Source organism: Notamacropus eugenii, chromosome 2 (assembly GCF_028372415.1).
Source record: "Notamacropus eugenii isolate mMacEug1 chromosome 2, mMacEug1.pri_v2, whole genome shotgun sequence".
Classification (NCBI taxonomy): domain Eukaryota; kingdom Metazoa; phylum Chordata; class Mammalia; order Diprotodontia; family Macropodidae; genus Notamacropus; species Notamacropus eugenii.
The window spans coordinates 292,725,087-292,742,753 of NC_092873.1; the positions used below are offsets into that span (position 1 = coordinate 292,725,087).

Consider the following 17,667-nt stretch of genomic DNA (forward strand, 5'->3'; position numbering starts at 1 on the left):
TATCTTCGCCAAGAAAACTCCAAATGGAGTCAGGAACTGATCCTCTTTTCCACAATACAGCTTTAAAAAAAACAACAACAAAAACATCCCATTTTGTCGTCCTTACCTTTCCCACATGTCCTTGTCAGTTCATTTCCAGGTTCCACTATTTCTGATCAAATTCCTACAGGACAGTGACCTACTTTTCCCATTCTTTCTCTTTTGTCCCTCTTAAAAAGCTGGTTGAAGAGTTCCCTGTACAGGCACGTGTTGGTCTGTATAGACACCACCTTCACTTTGGAATTGCTTCCCTTTGAATATTAGAACTTCCCATCCCTTCTGGGCAGGCTTACTCCATAGAATCTGAAGCCATGGGATCTTATCCTTTTTCAGAACCTTTTGAAATCTACTCTGCAGCAATCTAGAGAGCATGTTAGGTTGTCTCTTTTCCCTACTCTCCTATGAAATTCAAGATGGAATGATCGTTTCTTCAAATTCCTACCGTTTCCAACTCCAGAGACTAGTTTCTCCTGTTGGAGAGAACCAAATCCGGAAGACAAATTTCCCATTGTTGGTTCCCTCACTTTTTGAAAGTGTTAAATTATTATTATGGTAAGTCAGTCAATTTTTATGTAGTCTGTTTTTGGAATACAGAGAGCTCTAGCAGTTTTGACTGCATCATTTAAGCCTCCATTAATTACTACAATATCTTATTTCCATGCTAGGCTTGTGCTCTTTTCCCCTACACAGCATCTTTTTCCTTTCTCTGTAGGTGGACTTAGTTACCTCAACAACGAATCACTTATCTTTTTGTTTCCCATCAATATTTGCCCAAAGGCTTTGGCCTGGATCCAGCTCCTAGATTTCTACACGAGTTTATCTTTATCATTATTATTATTACGGGGATACACTGGAGTTCTAAGGTGTTTCCCTCTCTCCTAACCCCGTGCTAGAGAAGGCCAACATTTGACACAGATATACATGTAAAACTATACAATCCATGGTTCTAAATATCAATTCTTCCTCTCGAGGTAGATAGCATCTTCTTTCATAGGTCCTTTGTAGTTGACCTGAATATTCATATAACTCAAAAGGGCTTAATCCTTCAAATTTGCTCTTCAAATGACACTGCTGTTACTGTGTACAACGTTCTCTTCGTTCTGCTTATATCACTCCTTCATTCCTTCATGAGAATCTTTCCATGTTTTCATAAAATCACCTGGCTCATCATTCCTTACAGCACAGTGGCATTCCATCACAATCACGTACCACAACTTGTTTAGCAGTTCCCCAACTGATAAGCATCCCTTCAATTTCCAGTTTTTTGCCACCACAAAGAGAGCTGCTGTAAATATTTTAAATATATATGTTCTTTTACTTTTTCTCTGATCACCTTGGGATATAGACCAAATGGTGGTATTGTTGGGTCAAAGGGTAGACACAGTTTTATAGCTTCTAGGGCATAATTCCAGATTGCTCTCCAAAATGGTTGGATAGTTCACATTTCCACCAACACTGTATTAGCGTCCCAATTTTTCCACATCCAACATTTGTCATTTTTCCTTCTATCATTTTAGCCAATCCGATCAGTGGTGAGATGGTATTGCATTTTTCTAATTAACAAGGATAGCATTTTTTCATATTGTCTATAGATAGTTTTGATTTCTTCCTCCAAAAACTTGTTGTTCATATCCTTTGTGCATTTATCAGGTGGGGAATGACTCACATTCTTATAAATTTGACAAAGTTCTCTATGTTTGAAATATGAGACCTCACCCCCCCAACTCACAATGTTTTTTTGTTTATTCATAAAATCTCCTGTCTAGGAGAAGGTCTAGGTCATATAGCTATTTTGACCTTATCTTGGTAAATGGTTTAAGATATTGGTCTATACCTAGTTTCTGCTAGACTGCTTTACAATTTTCTCAAATTTTTTCTTTTTTTTTAACAAAATAGTGAATTCTTATCCCTAAAGCTTAAATCTTTACATCTTTCAAACATAAGGTCATGTACTATTGTGTAATGTATAACTACTCCTTTTCACTGATCTACCACCTTATTTCTTAAGACTGTACCAGATAGTTTTGATAACTACTACTTTATAATACAATTTAAGATCTAACACTGCTAGACCTCTTTCCTTTTCATTTTTTCACAAATTCCTTTGATATTCTTGACCTTTTATTCTTCCTAGTAATTTTTTTTCTAGCTCAATAAAGTAATTTTTTAGCAATTTAATTGGAATGGCAATAAGTAGATTAATTTAGGTAGAATTCTCATTTTTATTATATTGGCTCAGCCCACCCATGATCAATTAATACTTCTCCAATTATTAAGATCTGATTTTATTTTTATAAAAAGTGCTTTATAATTATGTTCATATAGTTAGTAGGTTTGTCTTGGCAGGTATACTCCCAGGTATTTTATATTATCTAGGGTTATTTTAGATGAACTATCTTCTACAACCCTTGCAGGGCTTTGTTGGTGATTGTATATAGAAATCTTGATGATTTATGTAGATTCACTTTATATTCTGCTACTTTGCTAAGATTATTGTTTTAACTAGTTTTTTAGTTGAATCAGATTTTCCCTGTCATATCAGGGAGATAGTTTTATTACCACGCTGCTCATTCTGATTCCTTCCATTTCTTTTTCTTCTCTTATTGTTATTGGTAGCATCTCCAGTACAATAATGAATATGATATCTTCCTTTATATCAAAGGGCAGCTAGGTGGCACAGTGGGTAACGTACCAAACCTGAAGTCAGGAAGACTCATCTTCCTGAGTTCAAATCTGACCTCTGATACTTACTAGCTGTGTGATCCTGGAAAAGCCATTTAACTCTGTTTGCCTCAGTTCCTCAATTCTGGCCCCTATGTAATATAAAAAGCTACTTGCTTTTTCCCCTCCCCTGTACCCCTAACTATCCTGCTTTGTGAATAAAATTTATAACTTCTCCAGATATAGGTCTCATCTTTCCAAGTTGCAATGATACCTATGAGGTCAAATTTGCCTTTTGTATTAGAATATATAGTTCATCTTGCCTATTAAGCACACTTTGTACATGAAGCTGCCATGAAGACTTTACCTCCTCTGTTATGACTAAACCCCCTATGAATTTCAATAGCCATCTATAGTCTGTACTACATTATCATCAGTATCAATATCTCTAATTTTTTCAGTCTCACCCCATCACAAAATCCTGTTTAAATAGTTTGGACTTCCAATTTACCCCATCTGGCTTCTCAAAACACACAAGTAAATAAGCTGTGCTGAGAGTCTGAGAGTGGCCAGTTTTTGCTTAGTCGCATTGCTATGGGAGGTACTACACAGCATATGAATCATGAGAGACACAAAGAGCAGGTTGGCAGATCTGATGATGAAAACCTACAGGACAGCTCCTACAGGACTCAACTTGTTAGCTGCCAGAGACAAGCCACCATGCCTTACTGACTCGGAGACATCACAGAAACAGATTTAACGCTCCTATATTTGAGACCAAAACCATGTTTCATATGAATTATGTGAATAAATGCTACATGGTGTTTCACTGTTTCAACAACAGCTGTGATGGTTATTAAGATTAGCTCTATAAACATAATGGAAGCTCAATGTTTCTTATAGTTTATCAGAGACTTGCAGTTAAAAGTGTCACAGTTTTGTTTTATTTCTTTATTTTTCAAAAGAAAAGTCAAGAAATGGAAATTCTCCGATAAGGTTCTTTTATTGGATTCAACCTAAAATAGTTTCAATTTGATCTCTCTTTGCTATAGAATGGAAATCTCCAATTCCATAGATTATAATGGAAGGGAATTGAATTCGCACTTTTTCAGGAAAGCAAATGTGTTTCACACTTTGGGCATTTACCAGTCACTTAGAAGTCTACTTCCACATAAAAATGTAACTGTCAAAGCATTGAAATGCCCAGAATAAATTTCCTAACCTGGGAAATTATTCAGTATATTATGTATGGTAACAGGAGAGGTATTAGTTTTCCAGTGCTTCACAATGTTTCTAAACTGTAAAAACGAAGTCTTTAGCATACACACAGCTGTGTGCCAACTCTTGATTCCCAGGAAAACATCATTCACAGATCTGCCATACGTGAGAGTACCTCTGCATGCAAGAAAATGGTAGGCTGTCTCACTTGTTCCTGCAGTTGTCCATCAAATGGTTAAGTACTGATGCCAGCAAGGATTTATGGTCCAAACACACCACTCAGCTCATGGCTTAATTTTCCACAACTACGGAAAAAAAAAACAACCATCAAAATGATTTCAGCTATGGAAATAAGCTTTGAGGTAATTCAGTTAGTGATCTGAAGTCATACCTATATGACAGTAAACCAGGGAAGCCTTTTTTTTTTTCCATAGGGACAAAGAAATAAACTACTGAACTACATAAACTTGGCCCATCCTGGGGAAAGTGTCTAATGCAACTTTCTACTCAAATATTGACAACTTCCCTGTTTCTTTGTTTTAGTCCCTTTGTATTTGTACTGTTGTCTACGGGGGAAGAACCAACTCTACTGTGGACGACAGGGACTTGGATTCAAGGACAGGTTTGGCAACTAACTAGATATGGGATACTTCCCTAGCTATGTGACCCTGGGCAAGTCACTAACCCTGTTTACCTCAATTTCCTCATCTGTAAAATGAGCTAGAGACGGAAATGGCAAACCACACCAGTATTTTTACCAAGAAAACCCCAAATGGGGTCATGAAGAGTGGGATACAACTGAAAAATGAATGACTGAAGTTATGTGACCTTAAGCAAATTATCTAACTTCCCCAAATCTCAGTCTGTTCACCTATAAAGTAAGAATTATAATCCCTAAACTACCTACCCTTATAGGGTTGTTGGGAGGAAAAGTAAGTGATAAACTTTAAAAATACTGCAGAAATAAGGTATTATCATTCCATTCTGTCAAATGAAATGAAACCCCGAAACTTGGTTGTGTCTTCTAGTTTATCTATTTCCTTCAAAATAAGAGAGGAGTGGAATAGATGGATATTGTTATATTTAGCTGTATACAGTGAACAAACAGTAAGGGATCAGAACCCAAAAGCCTTAATACTATATGCCAACAAGAGCAATTATTTTCACAAGAATCATTCCCTATTATCCATCACACAGAAAAATACAAAAAGAAGTATTTTCATAGGTAAAGAAACATTTCAAGAGGCCAACACAAATGAAACACAATGACAGTCATACTTACTCTTATATTAAATCCTAGTAGGTCACTTATCACCCCTGAGACAGCAGAAAGGATAACCACTCGAGTTATGTTGTAGATTAGGGGATTCATGGTAAGGCCATAGAGTCTAAATGGGGTGTCCAGTTCCTATGGCAAACATAAGGAAATTGAAAAAAGAAGGCAGGCATTCAGAACAGGGTCTGTAAAAATATAACTTGCTTATCTAGTTTTCTAAAGGCCTGTGTCACAGTCACTTGTGACTACTTGAGGAGAATGTGATTCAGTTCCCTAAAATATTCAAGAATTAAAAGTCTTAAGAGCCACCTTCCAAAAAACTAGAATGAATAATATCACCTACTTTTTCCACTTGGATTGGGTAAACTGCCTTTTCTTCCTTGGACAAAGGATAAAGATAGGGTATAAATTAATATTGAGACCACATGGGCAACCATCTAAAGTAACGAGAGTTCAATCTGTCCTGACCATAAGAGAACTGCCAGTAATGCAGCTTCTAGGAACTCTTCACTAGACTCTAGAGCAGGAGTTTTTAACCTGGGGGGTGGGGGGGTGGTGGTGGTCACAGAAAGGGTCCATGGATAGATTTCCGAGTTGGTAAACTTAGATGAAAAAAAATTACATCATTTTCACTAATCGCTGAAATTTTTTATTTCCCTCAATTATGAATTTTTTTTAAAAAGGAAAGAAATATTCTGAGTCTTCAGGCTTTACCAAACTACCAAACAGTTCCATGACACAAAGCATATTAAGGACTTGATCGAGGAGAACCAGATGTCTTTCCTCAACAGGCACCTTTCTTCCAAAAGTCTAAATCTGTCTCACATGAGCATGGCAGTGGGGAGGGGGGTTGCAGGGTAGGGGACACTGCCATTCTCTGGGTTCAGTCAGGGACTTCTCTTTGGGATGAAGGGAAGGTCTGAAATGGAGGGGTGGAAGGAGAGATGAAAATATCCACAGAAAAATAACGTGGTTGGTTATGCCTGACCTAAGCCAAGTCCCTTCCCATGCCACTGGGCCTCCTTGAGATGAGGAAGAGTGGGTTCTAACTATACATTTCCATCTGTCACTCTTTTTCCTCATATCCCCATACCACTTCCTCCCAACACCTAAAGTTCAGACTCACCCACCATCGATCTTAAAGGGGAAGAGGGACTTGTATGAAGACAAGGGCAGAAGTATGGTAGTGAAGGGAAGAGGTAGATGGGTGAAGACACTGGCATCTGCAGAGTTATAATATCATCTACTTATCAAGATCAAATATTTTAAAATAGGAAGTTATTTGTCTATATATTTGCCTCTCTTCCTTTTCATGTCAAATTTCCAGAAAGTTTTCCATATTCCTTGCTACACTTCCTCTCCCCCTATTCATTTCTTAACCATCTGTAATCTGGTTTTAGACTTCACAATTCACCTGAAACTGCTCTCTCCAAAAGTTATCAAGGACCTTAAGTACTAAATTCAACAGCCTTCCCTCAATTTTCTTCCTTCTTGATTTCTCTGCAGCTTCTGATGCGAGCAATTACCCTTTCCCTCCTGGAAAAGCCTCCCCTCCCTGGGTTTTGGCAACACTGCTCCCTCCTGGTTCTCCTCAGTCATCATCTGTGCCCTACCAGCATGGGTGGCCCTCAAGGTTCTGTCCTGAACCGTAGTCTCTTCTGCCCCAATACCCTCTCTCAGTGACTTCCTCAGTTCCCATGGCTTTAATTATAATATCTACATAAATGACGCCTATACCTATGCATCCATACCTAATCCTTCTATGCTGCAGTCCTGAATTACCTGTTCAAATATGTCCTCATGCCCAACTGTCTGGACATTTCCAGCAGGGTGTCCCATGGGCCTCTCAAATTTAACATATCTAAAACAGTACTCATTATTCCCTTACCCTTCCCAACTTTCCATTTCTGTCAAGGATACTGATATCCCTCAGGCATCCATGGCTGCAATTTCAGCATCATCCTAGAAGTCTTCCCTTTTCCTCAAACCCTATATCAAATCAGTTGTCAATTCTTATCAATTCTCCCTCCATGACTTCTCTCACATCTGTTTCCTCTTTACTCACAAAGGTACCACCCTAGTTTAGGCCTTCATCACCTCTCATTCTGACTATTAATGCAGCTTCCAAATTGACCTCCTGGCTTCCAATCTTCTCTCCAAACCATCTTCCACACAGCTGCCAAAAAAAGTTTCCCAAAGCACAAGTCTATCCATCTCGCTCCCCAGTATGATAACTCTCTGTGGCTCACTATTAATAAAAATTCTTCAGTTTGGCATTTAAAATTGATTCCTAGGCTCACTCCAGTCTTCCTGTTAGAGTTAATGACCAGTCTACATTCCTGTCAAACTGGCTTCCTATATTCCACCTTTGTGCCTTTCCACAGTTCATCACTCAGATGGCCACATGGTCCCCCCCCTCCTCTGCTTTGTAGGTTCCTTAGCTTCCTTCCCCATTTGTTAGTAATCTCTCTCTCCTCAAACACTATTGTATTTATATAGTTAAATGTTGCATGTCTTTGTAAAGCTAGATAACAAAATTCATTTGGAGGAATAATAGTTCTAAATTCTCAAGAGAAATAATGAAAAGAAGTAGGAAAAAATTGGGAATAGCATTGCCAGACTTCAAATTATACTATAAAGTAGCAATCATCAAAACTTTAGTGCTGGTTAAAATATAAAGTTTGTACAGCAGTGTACAGCAGAACACAAGACATAGGGATGAATCTATATCAACTGAACTCAATTTACTGTTCACTAAACCCAAGAATATAAATTACTTGCAGAACTCCTTATTTGATAAGAACTGCTGAGAAAACTAAAACTAGTTTGGAAGAAATTTAGTTTAGTTCAGTGTCTTAAACCATATTATCAGTAATTTCAAAATGGATATGCAATCTGAATATTAAATTAGGTCTTGCCATAAGAAAATTACAAGAGAACCCGATTAGGTACTTTTTACCCCTATAGTTACAGGGAGAATTCTTAACCAAACAAGAGAGGTAATGACAAAGATAGGGCATTATTTCAATTACATGAAACTGAAAAATTTATATACTGTCAAAACCAATGCAGCTAGGATGAAAAAGGAAGCAGTCAAATGGGGGTGGAGAGGAAAGCAATTTGCATTAAATATCTCCAATAAGGGTCTGATATTCAAGATATATACAGACAATTAACAAAAATATATAAAACCAAAAACCAGTTCCCCCATGGGAACAAACTGAAGAAGAATTGTGTACATTAACAACCTTATGAAAGACTGTCCTAAGTCATTAAGAGGAGAAATGCAAATCAAATCCACTGTGAGATTTCACTCCACACTTAGAAAATTAACAGAGAGGGGAACTGTTAATGCTGGAGAGTCTCTGGAAAGATAGACAGGTACACTAACGTATTGGCGGTGGAGTTTACCAACTAATTCAACCACTGTGGAAAGCAATGTACTTCCTTCCCTCCTTTGCAGAGGAAAGAATAGGGGGAGAAGGGGACAAAAATGGATGTGGAATTAGACATAAACTAGAGGATTGGATGTCCTGATCTGCTTTCTTCCTCTTTTATTTTTATTCTTTATTGTAAAGGATTGCTCTCTGGGTGGTGGATAGGAAGGGATATACCAGGAAATGAAAAGTGATGTAAAACACCAGATACCAATAAACAATTAACTTTTAAATCTGAACTTTAAATTTTTTTTTCAATTAGGCAAAACTCTTTCTTCCCCTCCTTCCCACCCTCCTCCTAAACATTAAAAGTCAAGCAAATTACATATATACACAAAAGTCAAAGCATATATAAACACACAATATGTATGTAGTATGACCCAATATACATACACATATGTATAGTGTACACATGTATGTGCGTGTGTATGCATGTATATGTACATGCACATGTATCATTCTCACTCTGAGTCTTTTGCCTCTCAATATTTTATCATTTACTAGTCCTCTGAAATCATGGTTGGTCAATATGCTAATCTATTAAATATATAAATGGTTTTCCTGATTCTGTTCACTGCACTCTGCATCAGTTCATACAAGTCTTCCCAGGTTTCTCTGAAGCCATCTCCTTCATGATTTCTTACAGCATAATAATATTCCATCACATAAATATACCATAACTTGTTCAGTCATTTCCCAATTGATAGGTATATCCCAAACTTCCATTCTTTGCCATCTCAAAAAGCTATAAATATTTTTGTACATTCTTATACTTTGTTTTGCTTAGAACAAATCTCTCCCTTTATCTACCCTCCTTTTAATTTCCTCCTTCTCTTTCCCTGTTCAATGAAATGTATTCCTGTGTCCAATTGTATGTGCGTATATTCTACCCTCCTTTGACCAGTTCAGATGAAAGTAAGTTTCCAAGAGCTGCTCTCCTGTCCCTTCCTTGTTGTCTATAAAGACTTCTGCTTGTGCACCCTAATTATGTGAGATTCTTTCCCCTTCTTCCTTTCCTTTCCCCTCCTTGTGTATTCTTCATCAAGACATAAAAGAACCACACCTAAGTCTGATTTGACTCCCTCTATGGCCCCTGATTATGAAAAGAGTTTAAGAGGGAATGCATTTATCATCTTCTCATCTTAGAATGTAAGCAGTTTATCCTTGTTCAGTCCTTTATGATTATCCTTGGTAACATTTCTCTTCATTCCTATGTTTGTACTTCAAAGTTTCTCCACAGCTCTGGTTTTTCCATCCGAATGCTCTCTTTCATTGAAGGTCCCTTTTTCCCCAGTAGGATTATACTGGATTATACTTAATTTTCTTGCCTGCAAACTCATGTCCTTTGCCTTCTGGAGTATCATATACCATGCTCTCCACTCCTTTATAGTGGCGACTGCTAAATTACGTGTGATTCTAACTGTGGCTCCTCAGTACACGAATTCTTTCTTCTGGCTGCTTGTAGTACTTTTTCTTTGATGTGGAAGTTCTAGACTTTGGCTATATCTATTCCTGGGAGTTTCTACCTTGGGATTTCTTTCAGGAGGTGACTAGTGTATTATTTTCTATTTCAACTTTGCTCTCTGGTTCTAAGAGATCTGGGAAGCTTTCATATTCCTTGAAATATGTCAGACTCTTTTTTTCTGGTCATGGCTTTCAGATAGTCCAATGATTCTTATTTTTTTCTCTTTCATCTGTTTTCCAAGTCAGTTATTTTTGCTATGAGATTATCTTACACTTTCAGTCTTTTGATTTTGTTTTAATATGTTTTGTCTCATGTAGTTAATTGGCTTCTATATGATCTAATCTGATTTTCAGGGAGTATGTGGCTTCACAAGGTTTTGTATTTCTTATGGTAAACTATTAATTCCCTTTCCAATTTCTTCTTTCCCAGTTCTCATTTCCTTTTGAATTTATAAAAACATTTTAAGCTTTTTTTTTTTAACTCTTGCTTCATCTCTTCCAAGAATTTCACTTGAATTTGTGCCTAATCTATGTTTTCCTTTGAGGCTCTGCCTCTGAATATTTCAGAGTCATTTTCTTTTTCTGTATTTTGTTTTTGTCTTGAGCACCCATCATCATAATTGCTTTTTAATGCTGGAATGCATTTTTTTGTTTACCCATTCTTCCAGGCTACTTTTGACTTCAGACTTGATATCAGGGCCAGGCTCTGCACATGTCTGGAGGGAAGGTCTGGGCTAGTTCCACTGATGCTTTATTAATACATTAAGTGTTGCATTATTCAAGTTTTCAGGCACAATTTCTGGGAACCAGCAAGCCTTCAGTCCTCCCAAAGTGGTACGATACAAGACAAAACTTGCAGGGCAAAATTGCTGTCTCCCCCTGGTCTGAGTTCTACAAGTTCCCGACCTGGGTTTGGGTCTGAGCAACACTATACTTCTTCTGGACTAGAACCATCAGCCATATGGGAAGCTCTGCTGGTTCAGGGGGATAGAACTGTATGTATTCCTTTGGTCTGGCATTCCAGCCCTAGTTATTCATCTACAGTCTTCACACGAGGCCAGAAGGTTTGACCTAAGACCCCACTCTGTTCCTGAGAGGTCTGAGCCACCCTGCTGTTTGCTTCTCAATTTGCTCCCTTCTCAGTACACTACCCAGGGTCTGCAACTATGCCTTCTCATGGAATGCTAAACCTATGCACAAGAGTCTTCCTCTGTTGACCTGGATCTGTGACTCAGAACTTGGTAGCAAGTGACAAAGTAACTAGTTGGCAACTGTTCCCACACCCTGCACAAGGCTGTGTGCCCAGGTATGGGCCTGGGCACTTGTCCTGCTCTAGTGCAAAGCTCTGCAAGGCATGCTCTTGATCAGACGCCATTCTCAGTATCTACAAACTTCTAAGTCTTTCTATACTTAGCTAGGCTAGAAAAATGACTCATGACTTTTTCTTCAATTTCCCTATCAGGATTCAGTCTAGAGCAGTTTTTTAGATCAGTTTGGAGGAATTTGGTTGGGGAGGATTTCCCTGTTATTTCTTCCTGCTACTACTCTGCCAACCATTAACTTTTAAAAGGTTGTATCCCCTGCTACAATTTAAGCTCCTTGAGAGCAGGAATGTTTTTGTCTTGTTCTTGTATCCACAGTGGCTACAAGGGGGGCAACATACATTTATTAAGGCCTTACTGTATGCCAAGCACTGTGATAAATGCTGGGGATTCAAATATAAAAACACCACCTACCTTCAAGGAGTTTATATTCTAAGGGGGAAAGAAACATGGAGGGAGGTTAGGAGGGGAAGAGAGACAAAGGAGTTGAGGGAAGTTCTAGGGCAGAAAGGAAAGAGCCAAGGCCTACAGAGAGTAGGCGTTTAATCAACATTATTGGACTGGATTAAAAGTTATCAGATACTGCAGAGATGTGAGCTTCTTCCCCTCCCCACTCAGGCTGTCACACACTCCTCCCACTCACCTCTAAGGATGACCTTCCTCCCTCTGCCAAAAACAGCAGTAATAAAGCCCATGCCCCTCAATTTGCAACTTGACATTGGCTCCCACCCAAGTTCTCAGGCCTCATGGGCAGTAGGTGTCCTATGACTTTCACAAACTAACACTGTGCTCCTTCCTCAGGACAAACTCACTGGTTTTAACGATGGCAACAGAAGCACTCACTTTTAGTAACTTGGTTGACAGCTTTAGCACGTTGTTCACCAGAGTGAGCTGTTCTTTCTTATTTGGCTTCTTTTCCATTTTGAGATATAAGTTAATCTAAGAGGAATAATAATAAATATCATAATAAAATGATGCTCATTAAAAAAACTGGCAGGTTCTTTGAAAACATTTGTAATGAAAAGAAATGCTCATAAGCGATTTCTACAGAGCTACTAAGTTATGGAACTAATTCCCATCTCAGGGAACAAATTGTGCCTTTAGGAAGGGAAGCTACCTGGGAAGGGAAAGTATCTTTTATTTATCAATGAAGCTACATCATTAATAACAAAGCTTATTAACAGAATAATAATCACTCTTCTGCTAACAATAAAACCGTATTTGTGTGTTGTTATTCTGGGCACTCAACAAAGCCATGTTTATACTGTTTAACCTATGCAAACACGCTAAACCCTCGTTCATAACATTCAATCTAGTTATGTTTCAATTTAATCCTAAACAGAAAACTTTAACTTTAAAAAAAAAACAACCTTCTCCATACAACCAACCAATCAATAAACATTTATTAAGCACCTACTATGTGGCAGGTAGATGGCATAGTGGATAGAGCCAGGTCTAGAGTCCGGAAAACCTGAAATCAAATCTGGCCTCAGACACTTTGTAGCTGTGCGACCCTGGGCAAGTCATGGAACCCTGTTTGCCTCAGGTTCTTCATTTGTCAAATAAGCTGGAGGAGGAAATAACAAGCTACTACAGTATCTTAGCCAAAAAAAACCCCTAAAACCCTGAAATGACTAAATAACAGCACCAATCTGTCAGGTATTATGCTGAGTGCTGGACGTCGATATTTGACAATTTCCTCAAGTTTTCACTTAACATGTTATATTTATTCACACCGAGTATTCTATATTAGAGGCTGTTACAGGTTGTGTTGGTCACTATATATTTCTTCCTATATAATGTTAGAAGTGACTTAGAAGAAATTCAAGAACCATTCTCATACACATTTACAGCACTCCCTTGCCCACTGCTCAGCTTCTGGTAGGAATATCTAATACCACCCTCACCCCACAGTCACCTGCATTGTAGCTCCCTCCAAAGTTAGAGATCTCCAAATGGACAAAGCTCACAGCCCTTCAGCCTCCAACTCTGTTGCGGCTTTCAGTGCTTCTTGCCCAGCCCCTCCTGAGCATTCTCTCCTCTCCCCAATCAGGGCTTCAATGGCAGTGCTTTCTCCAGGTTCTCCTATCTGACTGGCCTCTTTCTTTGTTGGGGTGGAAGATCATCTTTCTCCTGCACCCTTACCACAGGAGTCCCCTGGGACCTCTTCCCTTCTCTCTATGCACACTTTTTCTTAAAGATCTCATTGGGTGCAAGTAACACCTCTGTGCAAATAACTCCCAATTGATAGTCAGCCCTCATTGCTCTCTTGAGCTCACTAGATATCTCTTCCTGGAATGTCCAGGGGGCATCTTAAACTCAATATGGCCAAAACAGAACTCATTATGTGCCATGCAAACCCGCCTGTCCTTACATTCCCCATCATTCCTTCTGGTCATCCAATTGTGTAAACTCAGAATCCTTTCTGCTCAGACTCTTCCCTCTCCTCTAACACCCCGTCCTGCTGCTCCCCCCTCCACTACATCTCTTGTGTTCCATTCCTTTTTCTCCATTCTCAGCCACAGCCTCCTGATTCAGGCCCTCCTCATCTCTTGCCTAGACCACTGTGAGACCCTCTAAATTAGTCCTCCCATTTCAAGTCTGTCCCCTCTCCTATCTAAGTCTCCACACAGCTACTCCTGTGTGTAACAGTAATCAGAGTTAAAGATCTTCCCCACCCATTTATTAAGGAAAGCTAGATGAGGGGAGACCCATACCTTTTGTTAATTTCTAATGAGGCACTGGTTCTCAAAGGTTTCGATGCCCTCTGGCTCTGAAAAATGTATAAATACTCTGAGGTGAGGTTTTACTTTGGGGATTACTCTTTGGAAGTGTTTATTTGGCCGGATGAGACTCTGGGCAGCTGCTAAGGAGCCCCCTGGTTTCGAAAACCCAGTGTTGGTGCTTCTCTCTCTGGTAACTATGTATGTCTGTGATAGTCAGACAGTTGGATCTGTCTGTTGATTTGTGATGTATGTATTGCTTATGGTCAGACAGTTGGAAGCCCTGTCGTTGATTATTCTTTCTTTGTATTTTCTCTGAAGTTCAGGGTGTTGACTTTTTCCACTGAACTAAGTGAATGATACCTGTGCTTGATTCAAGTGATTGTTGACCCCCTTGAAAGTTGCTTTCCTTTTAGAAAAGCAGATCTAATAACCTGTACAACAGGCCCTCCTGTGTATGCTGAGGTGCTTGCTTTTACAGTGTGCTCAAAAACCTTCAGTGCCTCAGCCACTCACTGCCTATATGATAAAATTTCAAATTCCTTGACTTGGCATTGAAGGCCCTCTACAATCCTTTTCCCTACTCATCCAGTCTTACTTAATACTATCTGCCTTTGTGTATTATGTGTTTCAGCCAAATTGGACTACAAGCTATTTTCTGAACTTGATAACTTTATATGCCATCTCTATAGGTTCATACATTTCATGTCTGAAATCTCTGCCTCTCAGGGGTTGGCTCCTCCACAAAATCTCACACCCATCCTCCCAAAAAAGTTAGTCTCTCTCACATCCCTTTTTTTCATATCTGAGGAATTTATTCAAGCATATGTTGAATCCCTCTAACAGAACGTAGACTCCTTGAGGAACATATTCATCTTGCTTTGTTTTTGTCTCTGTATGCCCAGGGCCTAGCACATAGTAGGTGCTTAACAAATGTTTGCTGAATTGAATAAGATTAAAAGAAGAAGTATCATCCCTAAAATACAGATGGACCATAAGCCAGAGAAGCCAAGCACATATGTGTTACCTGCTCTGTGAGCAGTACTGAAATATTACTATATTTCTTATTGGTTTCAGAGCCCAACGAGGCAAGGCGCAATAAGAAGAGCAGCAGGGCTGTTTCCCAAATCAGGAACTCCCAGTTATAAGCATCGTCCAGAAAGGTCTTGTGGCCTTGGAGAACCTACAGAAATGATACACACACAGATTTTAGAGTCACAGCAGTTGAAAAGAGTCACCTCAGTCTTCCATTTGCACTACTACAATCATGCAAAGGACAAGTGAGTAAAAACCATACAAAGCATAAGAGTCAATACCCAAAAAGAACAAGAGTTTCCTATGCTCACAGCACTTTCTGGAAGGTTCCTTTCTCCTCAGGAAAGTGACTGGGCAAGGGGTGAAGTGGCTGGGCCTGTGTTTTAGGACAATCACTTTGACAGCTTAGTTGAAAGAGGGACTAGAGTGGGGAGAGGCTTGAGGCAGGGAGACCAAGTGAAAGGCCACTGAAATAGTCCAAGAGGCGGGGGAGGCAGGGACTAGAGGGGCAGGGTGGGAGCAGACAGGAAACATGTTTGAGATACACTGCAGAGGCAGAAATGACCAGATTTGTAATGGACTGGATATAGAGGATGAGTGAGGTGGAGGAGGTGGGCATGATTCCAACACTGTAAGCCTAGGATGGAGGGAGGAGGATGCCTGTGACAGTAACAGGGAAGCTGGGAAGAGGGACAGGTTTTGGGAAAAAGATAGTGAGTTATTTTGGGATGTGGGATTGTAGCTCAGGAGAGTGACTAGGGCTGGAGATATACATATAAACATATATACATACACATATACATATGTGTATGTATATATGTGTGTGTGTGCATGTGTGTGTGTATATATATGTGATGTCTAGAAGCCATCTGCATAGAAATGATAACTGAATCTAATGAAGCAGATCAGATCACCAGGGGAGACAGTACACAAGAAGCTGAGAAGAGGGCCGAGGAGAGAGCCTCACGGCACACTGGTTAGTGGGCATGATAAGTGCTCAGCACAATGCTCTGCAATACTAGATGCTTAACAAATATTTAGTGAGTGACTGACAAGGATGAAGATTCAGCAAAGGAAACTGAAATGTGGCCCCAGGTAGGAGAAGAGCCTAGAGAGGAGAAAGTATGGAGGAGAAGGTAATCAAGAATGATATACTAATAGATAGAAAGGTCAAGGAGGAGGAGGACTGAGAAAGGCCATTAAATCTGGCAATTCAGAGATCACAGAAGAACATCACTATCTCATATGTTTTCCTAAAATGTTAATAGCTATATTTATGTACATTGAACTGTGACAGGGCAGGGACTGTCTTTTGACTTTCTTTGTGCTGTCAGTGCTTAGCACAATGCCTGGAATGTACAAAGGAGGCACTTAATAAAATTCTTGTTGACTGACATTCCATGACATTCCCCTGATCTATCAATACAGTAATTCTGTCAAAAAAGGAAGAGGATAGCCTGGCATTATATTTGCTTTTCTATGATTCTGTGATTCTCACTGCCTTTCTAAATGTTCTACTAAGCACCCCTTTAATAATTTTCTTGATTAGGAATCATATTTTCACTGATGCAGGGAACAACGACTAGTGAGGAAATTCCCTCTGCAGCTCAGTGACTATCCTATAACTTATCATCTTTAAGAGAGGTGCCTGTGGGGCTAAGAAGTTAAGTGACTTGCTCAAGATCACACAGCTAGCACAAGTCAAAAGCTGGACTAGAAGCCAAGTCTTCTTGACTACAAAGCCTTTCTATCCATGACATCACAATGGATAATATGAGACCTCAAAATGTTTACTTTCAGATTACAGAGGATTCAAAAGACACTTTCCAAATATAACATACTTTAGAACTAAAACAGGTAAGACACAGAGGATAAACCTGGGATTTTAAACAATAGACAACATTCAACAGCTTTTTCATTTCTTCTATGAAATTCTTACCTGGGCACAGCAAATAAAAGCAATTGAAAGTGTAAGTAAGAACACTGAAGACACAACCACATCAACTGAGCGCTGTGGACCCCGTCTCTGTAAAATGAGATATAATACACTAATGCATCAGACTGGAAAGCTTAAAATATTTAATTCCAGATGTTACAAAAAACTAATAGCAGCAATCTAGCAACTTCATGACCTAAAAAAGCAATTGAAATTTTACACATTTTTGTTTTAAAAAGCCAAAGGTTTGTAAATATAGGAAGTTAATAGTATAGGAACTAAAGTCTAAAAAGAAAATTCCAAAGCCCCAATTCAACATTACTATTTTATTTAGAAATCAGATCTTAATACTTCTAAAATATGTCTCCTTTTTAAATAAGGCAGTAATTTGCCCAATGAGATGCATGCATATTCCAGTGTGTCCCAGAAGCAAAGGAAAATCATAGCATTATTATATTACTCTAATTCTAAGAAATTTGTATTTCTTTTTTCTTATCTGAATTCATCTATAAAGGTCTTAAATTTCTCTAGGTGAGTAATAACAGCTATCTGCAAA

At 38.9% G+C, this 17,667-nt stretch overlaps 1 protein-coding gene across 8 annotated transcripts in view; it reads right to left on the reverse strand.

Annotated features, from left to right (window-relative positions):
* Positions 1-3,684: 3,684 nt before the first annotated feature.
* The window catches only part of PHTF1 (putative homeodomain transcription factor 1), a 45,201-nt gene continuing 31,218 nt past the window's right edge, over positions 3,685-17,667 (reverse strand). For all 8 annotated transcript variants that reach the window (XM_072644395.1, XM_072644392.1, XM_072644391.1 and 5 more), the window contains 5 exons: positions 17,115-17,201; positions 15,168-15,323; positions 12,261-12,356; positions 5,201-5,326; positions 3,685-4,223 (listed from right to left, as the gene is read on the reverse strand). In XM_072644395.1, coding sequence (XP_072500496.1) covers positions 4,203-4,223; positions 5,201-5,326; positions 12,261-12,356; positions 15,168-15,323; positions 17,115-17,201 — 486 coding nt within the window. In that variant the 3' untranslated portion in view covers positions 3,685-4,202. The remainder of the gene's footprint in view (positions 4,224-5,200; positions 5,327-12,260; positions 12,357-15,167; positions 15,324-17,114; positions 17,202-17,667) is intronic.